The 17,431-nt window shown below is 46.5% G+C and overlaps 1 protein-coding gene across 1 annotated transcript in view; it reads left to right on the forward strand.

Moving 5' to 3' along the window:
* The first annotated feature begins 2,667 nt into the window (after window positions 1-2,667).
* The window catches only part of TBX20 (T-box transcription factor 20), a 39,599-nt gene continuing 24,835 nt past the window's right edge, over window positions 2,668-17,431 (forward strand). The window contains exons 1-3 of the mRNA XM_035129557.2: window positions 2,668-2,794; window positions 10,756-10,996; window positions 14,573-14,737. Of these exons, the coding sequence (XP_034985448.1) occupies window positions 2,668-2,794; window positions 10,756-10,996; window positions 14,573-14,737 (533 nt within the window). The remainder of the gene's footprint in view (window positions 2,795-10,755; window positions 10,997-14,572; window positions 14,738-17,431) is intronic.

Here is a 17,431-nt window from a genome sequence, read left to right on the forward strand (position 1 = left end):
TCTTTGAAATATGGGTTGGAGTGGGGGGAAAGCCGCACACCACTTACTTTCAAGTGTACGTTTTCTGTGGGGTTGTTCCGGAGTAAGTGGCTCGAAGCTTGCGCTTTCCGGCGCCGATCCAAAATACGCTTCCTTGGAAGGAAGTCTCACTGCCTGGAAAGCAGAAGCAAAACAAACCTCATTCCAAAGTAAGAAGCATATTAGAGATCGGCCGCATTATCTTAACCTAATTCCGTTAGAAAAAGACAGTATTGGTTAGATAGACAAACAGGGGTCTAATTTAGCGTAAATCGGCTCTCAAAAGTAGTGAAGATATTTGTGTTTTTGCTATAAGGAATGGGAAGACTAAATAATAACAATTTTGTAAAAAAACAAACAAACCACACGTGTTTGTGTAGTGCAATTCACACACAGAGAGATACACCCATAGTTTGCAGGCAGCGGTCGGGACTAAGTCCCAGCGCCTCTTGGAGCTGATTCGCATAGCCCTGCCATCACTTGGACCTGAATGAATGTGTGTGGACCCTAGCAGGAAAGAAAAACGGGACAGCATATGCTTCTCCCACTCAAAGATTCCTGGGAGCTGTAGTTTGCCCACATTCTGAGCAAACTACGGTTCCCATGATGACTTAGGGGAAGTGTGCTTTAAATGCGCTCTTAAGTGTACAGCGTGCACACAGTCGAAAGGAACAAAGCAGACACATCTGTCTCCGCCGGTTCATTCGCACGTGCAAGAAGCCAGGTTCAGCCATCAAGAGACGCGTGAACCACTTGGAAGGGAAGCTGCGTCGTTTAGTGGAAGGCAGTGTCCACAGCTAGCTGGTACTGGAGCAGCCAGATCGCTTTTAATGAGTTTTCTTCCCTGGGAAATGCGTTGCCAGAAAACGTCCAGCTTCCGAAACAAGGACAGGCGTGTCTATTTTTACGCAGATTCGTCGCCGCGTACGCAAAGAGAGTTCCTTAGAGTTAGGGCAGAGTAAATTCATTCTTCTAGGCTGCAGTCAGTCCCCGCTACTCCTCTGAACAAAAGGGGCGAGGGGAAATTGTGTGGCGGTTGTGGAGCCGCGAAATCCCGAAGCCCCTAAGAGAACAAGCGCTCTTGCATAGGTTCGGGCGGAAGACAGGACAAAGTCGCTGAAGGGCGAGAAAGAGAAAAGGGTCCCGTTTCCTTTTGAGAAACACCTTTAGTGCTTGATGGAGAGCTGGTGTGAGTAAGACCTTGCTCTCCCTAAGGTGGTGAGCCTGTGTCTTGGCTGCACTTCAGTCTGCAGGCGGGGGCGTCTCCGCAAGGAGAAGAGATTCCTGCACAATCCAAAAGTGGACCCCAGGGAGAAGGAGCTCTCTGGGCCTTGTTTTATTGGCATGGAGGGCCATTAGGTCATGGGAACTCCTCAGCCTGGAGTGGTGCAATCCGGACACAGATCGGCCACTTCGTGGGGAACGAGGCCTGTTGGGGACCGAGTGGGTTGTAGTAGCCAGGAGTGCCGTAGGCAGCGCGGGCTGTCAAAGCGGCAATCAGTACTACCGGTACTTGACAGGAAGGAGGGGAAGAGACGTTGGGATGGGGGAGCAAAGAAGTCTGGGAACCAGAGATCTGGCCTTGCAGTTCCCGTCGTTTGAAACCTTTTCAGTTTTCAGGGCAGGCAGAAGAGTCTTAGGAATGGTTAAAGGCCTCCTTTTAGACGCAGGAGCAGGGCAAAAGAGCACAATGTTAAGAACCTTTGTTGTGGGTGTTTTGAGCAGGAACTCAGGGGGACTGAGTTCCCTTACCTTTTAAAAATTAAATATACATATTTTTTGGTCCGGGGTGGGGGGCTGGAATGGATATACACCCAATGCCTGAGCCAAAAATCCACCTATAATAAAGTTTTGGCCATTTATAATACAGATCATTGTCTGCTTGATTTTATATCACATATTACATTAAGCCACTGCTGGGGGGTGGCCTTGTGACTGGGCCCATAATAAACTAAACTAACTAACTAACTAACTAACTTCGTGGTGAGCAAACCCTGAGCGCTGGTGGAACCAGCGAGCTGCCCGGAGATGGAGAAATCAAAACGCGTGGGTTGAAATACAGAATAGGGGTGGTCCGATGCCCTCCCTGGAGGGTCCCCCCTCCCTCTTGAAACCCCGACAAAGGACCAGGGGAAGACTTCTCCAAACTCTGGTTTCCTCCCCAGAACTAAACTGTTGCCTTGAAAGAAAGGGCGAGTTTGGAGAGCCTGCCGCTTGCCCTCGCGCGCTCTGCCTTTCTCTCCGGTGGGATCAGCGAGGCCTGACGTGGGCAGGCTCTGATTGGCTGGTCGCCGATAGGATCTCGGCTGCCAGCGAATTAAGGCGGAGGAGGAAGGAAGGCGGATCTCATTGCGAGCCCTCCGGCCCTGGCAGACGCCTCTTCCATCCGCACCGAAGCGCTCTCTCTCCTTCTTCCTCGCCTCCATCCAGGGAGCAGGGAAAACGATGGTCGCCGCGTAAACGGCGCCCGCGCCTTCCAGTCTCGTCTTGGGGAGTCTGGCAAAAAGTTCTGGCCTCCCGATCCCTCAGCCCGTGGGCTCCTTCCTCCTCACTGCTTCTCCTTTGGAGCCGTCTGGGTAGCAGGAGGGAACGGCCTGGCTCTGCGCGACCATCTGACTTTTTTGGGGTGCCGTCCTCTGCTCCGAGACCATGGAGTACACCGCCTCCCCCAAGCCGCAGCTCTCCTCCCGGGCGAACGCCTTCTCCATCGCCGCGCTCATGTCCAGCGGGAGCTCCAAGGAGAAAGAGAACGCCGAGAGCACCATCAAGCCTCTGGGTGAGTCTCCGGAGAAGGAGGGACGCGCCGTCGGGGGGGGGGGTCCTCTTCTCCAAGCCCACCTGCCCGTGCCTAGAGGGGCTTTTGCCCGGGATGCTGGAGTGATCGCTTGGGGGAATGGAGGGAAGGGGTGATCCTGTCATAGGATCATAGAAGGGACCCCCATGGTTATCCAGGCAAAGCCCTTGCCATTCAGGAAAACAGACATGTTGCTGCTTAGCTTTGCAAATGTGTTAGCAGTTTTAATGCGGCACCGAGCTCAATGGGCCATACTCCCTAGTAACTGTGTGTGCGGGGGGGGGGGGAATACGTTTAGAAAAAGGACAAGCTTTCCAAAATAATAATTATTCGTGGGGTGGGAGAATGCATTTCCTAAGTTGGCCTTGACTGGGATGTTATCAATGATGCCTTCCAAACGTCCAGTGGAAAGTTTTAAAAGGCAACGGAAGCAAACGTTTTTTTCTAAGTAGCCTGGTACACAACTAAAATATTCCGGTGTTACGACGGGGAGTTCCGTGGCTCTTTAAAGGCTGCGATTATCCGACGTATCGTTTTCCTTTTAAGAAGCTGCTGCTTTTGGAGGGATCAGATACAGGATCTGGCCCCAGTGCCCGTATATCCAGTTAGAAATAAAAACCAGATACGATTTTGCTAAGTTGAGTTTTCTTGGACGGCCCTTCCTCTCTCCGGGCAAAAGAGACCATCGATCCAGAAAACAAACTTTTCATCCGAGAACATTGGGGCGCAGCTGTAGTTGTAAAATCAGCCCACGGACCAGCTGATTAAGTGGGAACCACTTCTCCAGTTTGTTCGTACACTTTCTAAACTAGGGAGATAGAGTTAGGAGAAGGAGATCCAGCTAAAGTAATTATTAGAAATCCGATTTAAAAAATCCTGTGCACATTTAGCTGGGAGCAAGTCCCAGGATCGCTCGGCAAGCACGTTTAGCTAGGTAGGATTTGCTTTGAAAATGGGCCCTCCTTTTTGAAGGAGTTTGTATTCAAAATACTGTAAACTTGTGCCCTGAAATCACTGGGATTCTTAATAGCCAGGGCTGTGATTCTGAATCTGGAAGCCATTTAAAAAAATAAACCCGACCAATTTCAGATAAATATTTTTAGGATGAGGTGATCATAAGCTGAGGAGTCTGAAAGAAATGGGATTTGCTTTCAAATACAAAGACTCCGTTCACATCCCTTTGAAGTCGAAGGCAAAACTTCGCAATCCACAGCAGGGAGCCTATATTTTTGACTGTGATCCTTAAAACCTGCCCTATCCTACATGGATGGACGTCCCATTCTAAAACATCTCCACGTTGAGTAAATAAGATTTGCTTTCTGATAAACACGCCAGGCCTACAGTTTCATTCTCTCTAGTAAAACTTTCCACTTTGACTTGAAAATAAGCCGCTTTGATTCGTAAGAGAACTTGCTTCTAATTCCAGAAGTTTAGTGCGTCGACCCAAATACCCAACCCTCTTTACCCCGGCTTTTTGACACTTGATGTGTATGTATACTTTTGAGGACCCACCTAAGTTATTTCAAACTTTTTTAAAAAATCTTGTGTTTTAATGTTGGAACCCACCTTTTGGATAAAGGGCAGGCAATTAATAATGATAATGATAAATAGTGGATAATGTGAATAGTCTTGTGCGTTTTGTTTTAAATACGTTTTGTCGACTTGTATAGAACCTCCGTTACAGAATTTCCTAAGAAAAGAGTAGATATGTCTCTGCTCCAAGGACGTTATAAGGAAAATATCAAATAATTTTTGCAGTCTGTTTATTTTAGGATACTGTTGTGCTGATTTTGACCTTTAAAGCACTTGGAGCTTTAGTTACATTATGTATTTAGATCCTTTTCTCTTACAGAAGCTTTAACAAAAAATACTTCTCATAAAGTTGCGTGGGTTTCCTTTATGGCTGTTTAAGAAACATTACCCAGCAACCCTTAATTATAAATTTCTTCACACCTCTTCCCTCTGTCAGCTAGCCCACCTTTTAACCATTAATAGAAATAATGCACCTTTAGAAAAGCGCCTTTTTCTCTTGGTCAAGAATGAAAGGAAGAGTAAGAGTTCTCATTTGCGTTGTTAAAAAAGGGTAGGCCTAATTTAAACAGACACAACAAAAATTCGAAGGCTTTTAAGTATGAAAAAGATGCATTCAATATAAGCAATGAGTATGCTTAAGAAACTTTCGTAGAAAATAGAAACCGGCCCCTCATCCCAAACTTCGTACTTTAAAGATATTTTATCTTTCTGAGCTTCGGTCACAGCGAATTTGTTTCCGGTTATTTACAGATTCTTTCTTTTTCCCTCCCTGTTTCGAGTATGGACTGCCTCGTGTATGCATTTTACACTTGCCTTTGCGCCTGCTCTTAAAAAAAATATTCCTTCCCGCCTCCCACGGCAGTTTTTAAGTAAAAATGAGCAGAAAGTTCCTGGACAGGTTGAAAGAGATTCGGTACGACCATATCCTTGAGATCTGCTAAACCGGCTAAGATGATCACCAGGAGATTGGACCGGGCGGGGTCTCGATTTGTTTTGATTCGGTTTGCTTGCTTGTTTGGTCTCTGCTGAGGAAGACACTGGAGGCCGAGGGCACTGGATTTTCTCTGGAGCGCGTCCCAAATCGACTCGCTGCAGATATGCCTCGCCTTCTAGCTGCCCCCTTCCTTCTTCCATTGGAAGTGTAGGCCCAACTTGCCCTCTCTTCTGTTCAGCCTATTTCCCAGACTCAACCGCAGTCTTGCGCGCCCAGCGGCTGATTAGAGCCAGAGTCACAGATACGATTGGCTTTGCTCGGAGGCGGATTCCGTTGCCGTGAACTGGGGGTTACACTTCGATCTAATTCGGTCCATTTAATCCCAATGGGACAGCTATCTGGGCAATCCATTGTTGTGCTTTGGAGCTAGGAGTCACTGTTGAACGTGTGAGACGCAACTTGGCTGTGTTCGCGCCATACACTTAAAGCGCGCCCCCCCCAATTAATACCGAGAGCCCTAGTTTGCTGGGAACTGTAGTTCTGAGCGGTGGTAAACTACAGTTCCCGGGATTCTTGGCGGCGTGTGCTTTAAAATGCGCTTGAAGGGTTAAACCAGGACTGAGAGCGAAGGCTTAGAACTTCCTTCAAGTGTCTTTGGCATATATTATCTGAATTCAAAAATCGCTCGACCTCTGTGGGAGAGATTTATGGGGTATTTTGTGCCACTAGTTTACTCAACTAAAAACTGGCTTTCTAGAGGATGTCCCGTTGACATAATCGTGCTTAAGAGCGTGACAAAACCATTGAACAACAAAAACTTGACAGAGGTTCCTTCTAAATCCCAACAAAGCGGGTGCTCTCTTCTTTTCATAGTAGCTACTTTTATTTATACATTTATCATAAATAGGTACAACCCGCTTTCCATTGATACAGATACCCAGGGCCGGGGTACGGAACGCAAAATCAAACAATTTCCACAAAGCATCCATTGCGTTTAAATCCCTGGGAAGTGAGATAATTTAAATGAAGAGTTTGAGATTGCCGGAGGGTGGGATCCTGTGTGGATGCTTTTATATACCCTGGATCGAGGCAGACGCACTGATTTCCGTGCAGACTGTTAGAAGTCAGTGAACTTCATCCCAAGGAAAGCCACAACCCACCCGAGCGTTTCTCCCCAACAAACCCCATTTCAAAGGAGCGAGACTGCGTAAAAGCAGAGTTCATTCATTTCAATGGTGCTTGAAACTTCTGGTGAGTTTGCGCCCTGCAGGGAACCTTGGAAGAGTGTTAGGAACAGAGACGTTTTGTCCAACCCCAAGTTTGGATGCATATGTCAACCTTAGTTATGTCCTTTTCCAAACCGTAATTATTTTAATACCACCCTCAGTTGCGAAGTTTACAGTGGATCAGTGAGTTGGGCAACCCAGCCACGAAGTTATTTGGATCTAAGCGCACCCTGACTTTGAATAAAGCACGAGGTTTTACATCTGTCCGATCCCTCTGAAACTGAAATATTTATCCTGAATAAAGGGGTCGAGAATCAGGCTTCTTTTCCCCACCCCTCCTTGAGTTTATTCCAAGGTTACAATACAGCTTTGCCCATTGCCATAACATCAGAGAAAGATCATTCCAATCCTCAATCCCACACCACTGTCAGGATCAGACTTCGAGCCTGCCTTATGGGACTTGAACGGTACCGGACGGTTAGATCTGCTTCATTATTGGAAGTAGAGCCCACTGAATTGAATGGGGTTTTCGCTTGGGATTGCAGCGTGCATTTTACGTGCTCCAAATCTATGCATATTTCCTTGGGACGGAAAACTCGGTCGTTTTTAACATCTCAGGGAGTCGACTCCGGATCGCAACCTTTCACTGGGCTAGTCCGGTTGGAAACGTGTATCTGACCAATTGGTGGTGTATGTTTTTTTGGCATTTCGTGGGTGAAATGCTTGGGATCAGTCTCCGGCTGGTGCGATCCCGAATCTTGGCACAGGATGGGTCCTGTGAGTTGGTTGGGAATGGGCCGCCCGCGTCGCTGGTCCGATCCTGCCCATCTGGGACCAGTTCTATTTTGGGGTTCCCTTCCATAGTGCGCCGCTCGCTTCGGACGCCAGCTGGATAACGTCTCCCTCCACCGCCAACCACGACGAAGGCCCTCAAGTGGTTTCTTTATTTAAGGGCGGCGATAATCGGGGCATGTAGAAGTATTCAAAGTAACTGGGTCCTTATCAGTTGACATCCAACAGCGCCGAGGCGCGCGACCCAGCAGGGGAAGCTCTCCTGCGCAAGTCTCCTGAGCACATTCGAGAAAAGTTTCCCGGTGGATGCTGGCCCCTGGGCTGGATTTAACAACCAGCTGCTAAGAGGGGGCCCAGGGCTTTACAATGCAATCAAATTTAAGCCTGCTCAGAAGTAAGCCCCGCCGAGTTCCGTGGGGCTTACTCCCAGGTAAGTGGAGGTAGGGTTATATCCTGAGAGTTTTATAATTAAGAGTCCTATTTCTGGTTTTAGCTAAAGCACAATCAAGCCTCTTTAGCCTCCGTCCCAACTGCGCACAAACCACTAGATCCCGATTTTCTGGATACAGCTCGGGCGTTTGGGGGGGGTGGGGTGAGGTGGAGCGGGAATCTCTGACTTACTTTCTCCAGCTGGATCCGTTTCCTTCGCATTTCGTCTCCAGTTTCTAGCACTTGAGCTCCAGACTTGTGCCGAAGGTGAGGCTTGCTCCCGATGCCTACATCTGATATAGCGCCCCGCGGAGAGTTATGCAGCGCTAGCAGATCAAGCGATAACTTCATTTCCCGGTCGGTCCCCTCGCCTGATGAAAACGGGGGTTTCTTTGGAATCCTCCTGGGTGGGCAGCCTCTCTCCACGCGGAGGGACTGGAGAAAGAAATCCGATCAGAAGAACTTGTGATCAATTTGGAAGATTGATCGGACGATCAGAAGCCGCAGGGTGGTTGGAGCTGGTTTTCCCTCTAGACTTGGGAAGGTTTCAAAATCGGTGGTCCTTCTTCCTAACTCTATCTTAATATTTACATGCTGCCTCTCCATCAAGTTCTAGCCCGTCCCCCGCCTCAAATCGCTTTCATCCTCACTACAACCCTGTGAGGTAAGTATCGGCCCGATGCCACCCAAGCTGGTCGCAGCATGACACTCCAAGCATAGGTGCCAACTTCCTGGGGCTCTGGGTGCCCAAGCACCCACAAAATTCCCCATGAAGGGGCTGGACGGGCACCCACAAATTTCCATGCCAGCACCATGCATGCTGCATGACACCCACCCACGGCCCTGGGCACCCACCGTCAGAGGACCATGTTGGCACTCCTGACTCCAAGAGTTCATTTCACTAGTAACTGACAACCATTTAATTTCAGTTACCCTTTGCAGGTAGAAGCAAGCCAGGATAGAGAGATGCTCTGCTACCTATTCTATGCAGTTCTTTTGTTGATCACAAGTTGGGGCAGGATCCAGTCGAGAAGCGGGAACCTAAACATGTTTATTCACAGAAGGCTCAGCGAGAGCTACTCCAAGGAGAATGTCCAGCCCCTCGTGAAATCCCCTTTGAACACAGTGGGAGGGAGGGAAGCCTCTGAACTACAAGTTTAGTCGGAGGTAAATCCTATTAAGTTCAATGGGGCTTATTATTCCCAGGTACGTGCGTGTGCCTGGGATTTCAGGCTCAAGGTGCGATCCTAGGCTTGGTCTCACAGAATGCGAGGAGATGGTAAAGGATTAGCAGCCTTCGCCTTCTATTGAAATCCAAGGAAAGAGGTAAAAGTGCTTTGAATTTTGGCAAGGTTAGCTGGGCCTGATGCTGTTTCCCCTACTTGTTTGCAACCATCTGCAGCTCCTGCGCCCATTTTCCTGGGAGGAAGCCCAACTGATCTCCTTCTGAGTAGACTTGCATAGGAATGCTCTGTCGGTTGGGGAAGGGGGGGGGAGCAGTTTAAACTCATCCTGAATAAACAGAAAAACGCTTACGGAGTTCAAAGGTACTTCCTTTCTTCCAAGTAAACAGGGTTGTTTAAAAATAAATAAATTACACCCCCTAAAAAATCCGCTTCTTTGATTGCAAATCATCTCCCTTTCGCTTGGTGTCATCTACACAAAGTCTTTTGAGCTTAAAACCTTTATGGTCGGGTTGTACGGTAAATGATGTTTTCAAAGACCTATCTTTGTGCCACACGTCGAGGTTCTAGGCCTCAGTGAGGAGGAGGAAAACCTCTAAATCTGTAGATGTCAAGTGAAAGCTCATGTGACAATGCTCCAAGATAAATAAATAAATATACACCGAGAAAACTTAATGCCAGGGCAAATCTGGAATGTTGACGCGCTAGTTTTCTATTTGCAGGGTTGTTTTTAAATGAAGAGCATTCATTCATTCCTTCATTCATTCATTCATTCTAACCCCGAGCACAAACCTGAAGTAGAGAGAAGTGTAGGCTTGGTGAGGAAAAGGAAAACTGGGGGAAATTGCTTTCTCCCAATTTTCCGTTCCCTCCCCACTCCTTGTTTCCGACAAAATGGGAGTGAGAACGGGACGTAAAATTTGATTCCCACCTCTTGTCTACTCTCCATTTGTTCAGAAACTAATAGGTGGGAGGAACGGACAAACTGGGGGGGGGGGGGGAAACAACCCATCTCCCGCCCGCAATATGTCTCGTTTTCTCCCAGGCCTTCACATCTAAAGTGAAGCGGATGAAACACAGGTTTCGTGCCACAGAAAGCAAGTGGCCAGCGTTCTTGTACCTGCTTGCAAAACATTGTCTGTGGCGCGCTTCGAGGGTGGCCAAAGCCGTCTCGGGGCTGCGTCTGCACTCGTCTGCGGGGCAATCCACAAGTTCTCTCTTTCCCGTTCTCTCTTCTGAAATCTTGAGGACAAGACGCGATGGAAATCAGGAGGCGGCGGCAAGTGGAGAAAGCTCTCCAGATTCAACACTTTCGCTGCGCTTTGATTGCTTTTAACTGCCAATTGCGGTAACTGTGTGTAGCCGGCTCCCTGCCTAAAAGCGCCCGAATGCCTCTGCTGTTGCTGTGCGTAAAAACGCAGGGCGGCAGGGAGTTTAAAATCCGTATCCTCTGCCGCTTGAAAAATTCAGGGGGCTTAATGTCGCGGGATCCTGGCCGAAGTTTTCAAGGTTCCGCTTTCCCAAAGGGGCCCTAAGTTCATATGAGTGAGGGAAGAGACAGGCAGACGGAAAAAGAGACCCCAAGATAGTCTTGGATCGGCTATAGCTACGACAATCTCTCCAATTTCGTGCGCGTCGTTTTCATTTGCGGGAGTTCAGGGCGCATCACATTCAGTTCTCCCCCTGGTTATTATTTGCTTTCTGCTGGGATCCTGCCTAGTGTTTCTCAGGTTCACCTCTGCTCCTCCTGGCAGCAGGCCCACTTGCTTTTTCCATTTTTGCTCTTCTGTCTGTGGTGACTCCGTCTCACTCCGTCGTCGCCCTTTCTCTCTGTCCTATTTGCAGAGCAATTCGTGGAGAAGTCGTCTTGCTCCCAAACGCTCGGCGACTTGCCCGCTTTGGAAACGCCGCCGGGGGATTTCAGCAGCGCCAGCCCCTCTTCCCTGTGCACCGAGCCCCTCATTCCCACCACCCCCATCATTCCCAGCGAGGAGATGGCTAAGATCTCCTGCAGCTTGGAGACCAAGGACCTCTGGGACAAATTCCACGACCTGGGCACCGAGATGATTATCACCAAATCGGGAAGGTAAGGCTATAGAACATCGGTTATATTTTGGCACCACAATCCACAGTTGGGCAGTGCCTTCGTTAGGACTAACCCAAAACGTCACAAAATAGTGACAAGCTTTAGTTGGTGGTCCTAAGCAAGGCATTAGCTGCGTGTGAGATTTGGGGAGATGTTGCTTCGACACAACTGCTTTTGCTTATTTGTTGTGCAAAATTACAATGGAGCAACTGAAAGGAAAGAGGGGTGAGAGAATAGAAGTCCATAGGGCGAAAAAGTTGACTCGAAAGTCTGGGAAAGGGGTAGTTTATCACCAGCCACCCCTCAAATGTGCGTGCATAGCTGTGGATTTATCCAGCCCATGCTTCAGGCATCTGGATTGCGCTAGAAAAGCTTCCTTAACGCAGAAAAAAGTGCTGATCTGCTCCTCTCCGCTTCCACGCCTCATTGCTAAAAACTACTGAGGTTGAGGTGTTGTCAGATGACATGAAGGTTCTTGTCCTCTTTTTTTCGTTTTTTGATCTGTGACGGCTGTTTAACACATGCATGTCATGGGTTAAATGTTGGTGTCTCCAAGTGATGCACATGCCTTGTGTATCAGCCCCTGTAACATTAGACCACTTGAAGTATTTGCTTGTAGACTGCACCGAAAGGATATTAATATGAGTGTAATAGTTAGAATAAGAATGTTATGCTTCCTTTTATTTTGACGTGAGGGAAGAGCTGTAGAATACTAACTATACAACTGCTGCAGCGCAAAAACCAGCTTTGGGATACAGTATTGTCTGGACCTGACTGTTTAATTTTGTTTTAGACTGCAATCGTGCACCCACTTACTTGGGAGTAAGTCCTATTGAACACAATGGTACTTACTTCTAAGTAGGCATGTGGAGGATTACATTGTAGTGCATGAGCAGTACTTGAGAAGCTGAGGACGGAGTAAAAAATGTGTGCCCTTCAGTTGAAATCTGTGAAATAACCAGTATTTTTTAAAAACAACCTACCGTACATTAATATAATTTATGGATTGATGCTATTTTCAGAAGGTTCGCCAAATCAGTCTGTTGAAAAGGCTTGCAGCACCTTAAAGATGACCTCAGTTTACTGTGACGTGAGCTTTGTGTGGTGTATGAATTAGCCTACACAACTAATAAGCAGAGCACCCCATCCATAATAGGCATAAAATTGCTGTGTATTCAGGGGGCTTTGTAACACTGGAATCTGCCTTATATGAAGTCAGACCATTGGTCCATCCAGCTCAGTACTGCCTACACTGACTGACAGCTGCTCGCTAGGTTTCAGCCAGTCCCACATGGAGATGCTAGGATATTGAATCTTGGACCTTCTGCACTCAAAGCAGATGCTCGTTCTCATATCTTCCTTGTTTTCATTTCTGCCAGTAATTTGCACATTCCACACACCCCATATAAAAATAATTTAATTACAAAATTTCCTCAAGACAAAACCCATGGCTTAAAAGGGGGAAATTGTAGTTTTGTAGTAGTAGTTGTTTGTTTCAAAAGCTTTCCTTGGTTACCCCATCCTTAGTGTCCTTTGCAGAGGTCCCACCCAGACCTAAAGGCTCTAAGGTTAATCAGGCTTGGGGAAGCCTGTCAGAGGACTTCGGATTCTGGTTTCATTCTTCTCATAAACATTCAGAAGTGAGTTTCTTTCCCTCTTCCTGGGCCTTTCCAGATCACGGTTTCCTTAAGACTATTTTACACAAAGGAAATCTGGATTTACCACAGACCCATACAATACTGAACCAAGCACATCTCCTTTGGCAAAGGTACCTGCATGATACAAGTGTTGACGTACGCATATTTATCACACTATATACTTAAAATATAACTTGCTCTCTCAATGAAAGCAGTATACTGTATATGAAAGCAGTGGTGGGAACTTTGCACTTTCCCATTGACAAAATGTTGTTGTTAAGTGCTGGGAAAGTGCCATTTTCACAACAGGAACTTTGAAAAGAGCTGTCACGATCCCATGCAACTCTTGAGCAACAACTCTTGAGTTTACCACACAATTTCATTCTTTTAGACCTATAATGTTTTAAGTGTCTACCCAGAACGAAGCTCTAGTAAGCTCAGTGGGGTTTCCTCCCCCAAAATTTGCAGCTAAGGGCTACAAATGCATAGTTGTCAATTTCTCCCTTTTTTTAAAGGGAAATTTCCTTATGCTGAATAGGCTTCCTCCTGAGAAAAGGGAAAACTTGACAGCTATGCAAATGGTGCTTGTGAAATCACTATTGAGTGACACAACTCCTTTTCCATGCTGCATCATTTTGTGATATTTGACAGGTTCCTATTTGTTTAGTTCATTAGACTGCTTAACTGTCCCACTTAACATGGGAGCGCTTAAACAATTCAGAAATAGCCATCGACACCTGCAAGGCTGCTTTTTTACGATACCACAATTTCATCCCATTTCATGTGGAAAGGAGGGATATAAAATGGAAACACATAGCTAAAATTCCCCTTGATATTTTTTTTTAAAGTTAGCTCTTAGGAAATGGTGTGCATATTTTTTTTTTAAAAAAACACACCAGATACCTTTCATCTGACTGGTTCCAGGGCAGATGATAGATACAATACTATTACAGTTATCAACATCACAATATTATTCATAACAATAGATTTGAGAGCAAACACAGGTGGTCCTCATATCTATGGTGGCTTTTTAAAAAGGAGGACCCAAATATGCCTACTCTTTCCTCTAGCCTTAATATTTTTGAAGTGGGAATACGATAGTGTGCCAATAAATAGCACAGGCATCCCCAAACTGCGGCCCTCCAGATGTTTTGGCCTACAACTCCCATGATCCCTAGCTAACAGGACCAGTGGTCAGGGATGATGGGAAATGTAGTCCAAAACATCTGGAGGGCCGAAGTTTGGGGATGCCTAGCACTAAGGGAGAAAACCCTTATTTACTTTGGATATGATGCAGAATGGAAGTATGACCGACTTTTAATTTGGCAACACATCTAAAAACCTGGAGGAATATGCATTTCTCCACTCTCTAGGTTAGGATGTGCAGTGAGATGCCTCAATTCACAGGCTCGCTGCCATATCCAAAGGCATGACTGCTGTTTATACTAATTTTCACTCTTCTCCCGCATAGCCTCCATTCTGCTTATTGCTTCCTTGCCCTACTTCCCCCATTGAGCTCCACACGACCAGAGGATCCCATTCCATTGTGTTCCTACAGACCTACAGTTGCCGTTTTTACACCTCCTTCCACTTGCAGCCTCAGGCTTGCTCCACCCTGCACTGGAAGGGACATGACGAGTCTTCTTACATGACTCTCTTTCTTTAACTGCCTGGGAGCTGCATGTGACCGTCCAGCTGCCGTTTAAAATTCATTTTAAATGTTTGAAATGTGGAGCGGCTTCAGTCAATGTATATTTGCAGGGAGATATGGATTGTTTTAAATATCCCCAAACAAAGATATACAGGCATGCTTGGAATTTCCCTGTCTCTCTGGTAGGCTAGGCTTATAATGTCTGTTTCTGATCAGTTTCAAAAGGGGCTGTTTTCTCTGGTCCCTTATTTATATATTCATCATCTTGTCTGCTTCTGTCTGTTTCAGAAGAATGTTTCCGACCATTAGGGTTTCCTTTTCGGGTGTGGATCCGGAAGCCAAGTTCATTGTGCTGATGGATATCGTTCCAGTGGACAATAAGCGGTACCGATATGCCTACCACAGGTCCTCCTGGCTGGTTGCTGGCAAAGCGGACCCTCCTCTGCCTGCAAGGTCAGTTCATGTGCAAGTCATATCCATTACACACACACCCTCTGTGGGAATGTTAGGGATGTGGATTAGGATATATTATTAGATAGATCCTATCCAAGCTTGTGTTATCAAGCTTCCAATATCAGCAGAATGACATTCCCCTTTTGTGCACAGTAAAAGTGTGCGTTTAGGTTTGTTAAAACCTATACAACAATATTATACTTCCTGGCAAATCCCCTTTGTCCCTCTTAAAAGAAATACACAACACAGTGTTTATAAAATAAGATAGAGTTTACTTACAGGTTCATCCTGAGTTAACAGCATAATCTCAGGAAGGCAGGTTTACGTAAAAAAAGTTACAAATCTGGAGTCTACTTAGCAGAGTAAGGCTCCATCTGGTCTCTCTCTTGGCAGCAGGCCGAGAGGGAGAACCATCCTAACTGGAGATTCTCTGGAGATGTGTTCCCATGGAAGAAGAGATGGCTAAGAGAGAGAATGGCTGCTGGCTAGGGGCTTTTATCTGCCAGCTAATCCATCTCATCTGCATGTCTGGAGGAACAGGAAACTGAGCCTTGGTCAGGTGTTCCTCCAGGTGAGTTCCTCTTAGTGGACACTCTCGGAACTGTTGTGACTTGTCTGCCCCAGTGTTCCATCCCACACCCTCAAATCTCTGCTGTTGCTTTGTAAATACTGTGGCAAGACCAAGAACTGACAACTGCTGAAACCAATGGTCAGGAAAACAAAATCCGTGATAGGAGCCAAAAGTTCTGTGCATTCCAAAGGTGGACAATCTGCAGCCTTATGCCTGCATTTGGCCCTTGGTCTAGTTTTATGTGGCCTTTGGCTCAATTTTATGCAGGTGGCAAGGAGGAGGAAAACTGGAAGGAAAGGGAGTGAGAGATAAGGAGGTGGTTCCATCTATTTTTCACCTTAGCCATGCCCACTTTTGACTCCTGTTCCACACACCACTGGTTTGCAGCCCTTGACAGATTACTTCCAAAGAAATTTCCCCAAGGGTTGCCCATCCCTGCTGTATTGTTGAGCCTTTTTTATATATAGGAACCCCCCCCCCAAATTTTGAGCAGTGTGTGGCAGTGTGCATGATCCAGCTAAATGCAAGCAGATCTAATCAAAGTAAAAACAGGTTCTATTATCTTTGGCTTAATCATGCCCAGAATCTTAAGGATTTTCTGCCCTACCCCCTACCCCCCCAAAAAAGAACCTTGCAAAAGTTTTAGTGCCAAACAGTTTAAATGACTTTTTAAATATATACATTATTTTCTTCTTGCTACAATACTTTCCGCTCTTTAACTTCAAAGAAATCCAGACATGTTTGGCCAAGTGGGAGTCAAAAATATTAGATTACAGCTTGATTCATGCAATTACATTATTTTTTCAACTGAAGACTAAACCATGGGTCATGTTTATGCACTGCAGTCAATTAATTGTCGACTTGCTCTGCAAGTCAAGGGGACAAGATCCATTTTTCAATTTAAAGGCTCAGTTTTTTCAGCTTCTGTATCGGCCGAACTTCTGGATAATACATGGTGTGTGTGTGGAGGAGAGAGAGAGAGAGAGAGAGAGAGAGAGAGAGAGAGAGAAGAATCTAGGAATGACTGAGCCCCCCTTGGCTCAGTTTGCAATCCGACGCAGCAAGCCAAGCCATTCCCCTCTCAAAAAAGCTGTTATTTTCCCCAAGCACAACTCTAAATTCAGACCCCTTCATGTTCCCTGTGATGTTTCAAAATGCAAACTGAGATCTAATTCTCTTCCCCCAACTCCTGCAATATTCCAAATCCCGTGAACCACCCCTTCCCTTCTCCCAAACTTGCCTGCTGTCAGAGCTGTGCTGCCACAGGTGCTATCTCACTTGGAGGCTTCCATGGAAAGCCTTCCTCTATTTCCACGGCACCTGAGATGCTCCAGTGTAGTTCTCCAAGGCAACTGAGTCCTTAAGCTTTGGACAATAGGTGACTGGGAGAACCTTGTTTCTTTGATGCCCATCAGTGAAGCATTCTAGGCCCCAGAGGTTTCACACTGAAGCTCCTGAATGAGACATCTTCATTACCACAACTGCTCCAAAATGGTGTCTGGAACTTCCTAGAATGGTTTGCCTAGAGCAGGGTCAGGCGAGCTGGTGACCCTGCCCCCAAGATGTTGTTGGGCTATGACTCCAGTCCTCTGTGACCACTGGTGGTGTTGGCTGGAGTGGTGAGTGGTAGGAGGATCCAGAAGCGTTGGCCACCTCCTGGAGTGAGGTCATCCTGTACAAGATGCAGCACAGAGTGAAATGAGTCAATCTGGCTGAAAAACAACATCATTCCACCAAATTATGAGATACGATGGATGGTTACCTTGGACAGGGGCTTCTCAGTTGTGGCCCTCAGAATTTGGAATGGCCTCCTGATAGAGAGTTTGGCTGGCAGGCAGTAAAGACTACTTTATCCACATCTTTTCCTGTGTGTGTGTGTGTGTGTGTGTGTGTGTGTGTGTGTGTAATCCTTTAACTGTCCAGATGTGGATAAACTTCGTTCAGAAATGGGACCTTCACTATGCAATCTATACATGTCTACTCAGAAGTAAGTCCCACTAAGTTCACCTGGTATAGGACTGTGGTCTCAGCCTGTCTCCTTCAACTCATGCTTTTGTCTATTGTATTATGAGGATTTTTTTTAGCAGATTAAGCTGAAACTCTCAGTGACTCAAACTTTAAAC

The sequence above is a fragment of the Zootoca vivipara genome, chromosome 12 (genome assembly GCF_963506605.1).
Source record: "Zootoca vivipara chromosome 12, rZooViv1.1, whole genome shotgun sequence".
NCBI lineage: Eukaryota > Metazoa > Chordata > Lepidosauria > Squamata > Lacertidae > Zootoca > Zootoca vivipara.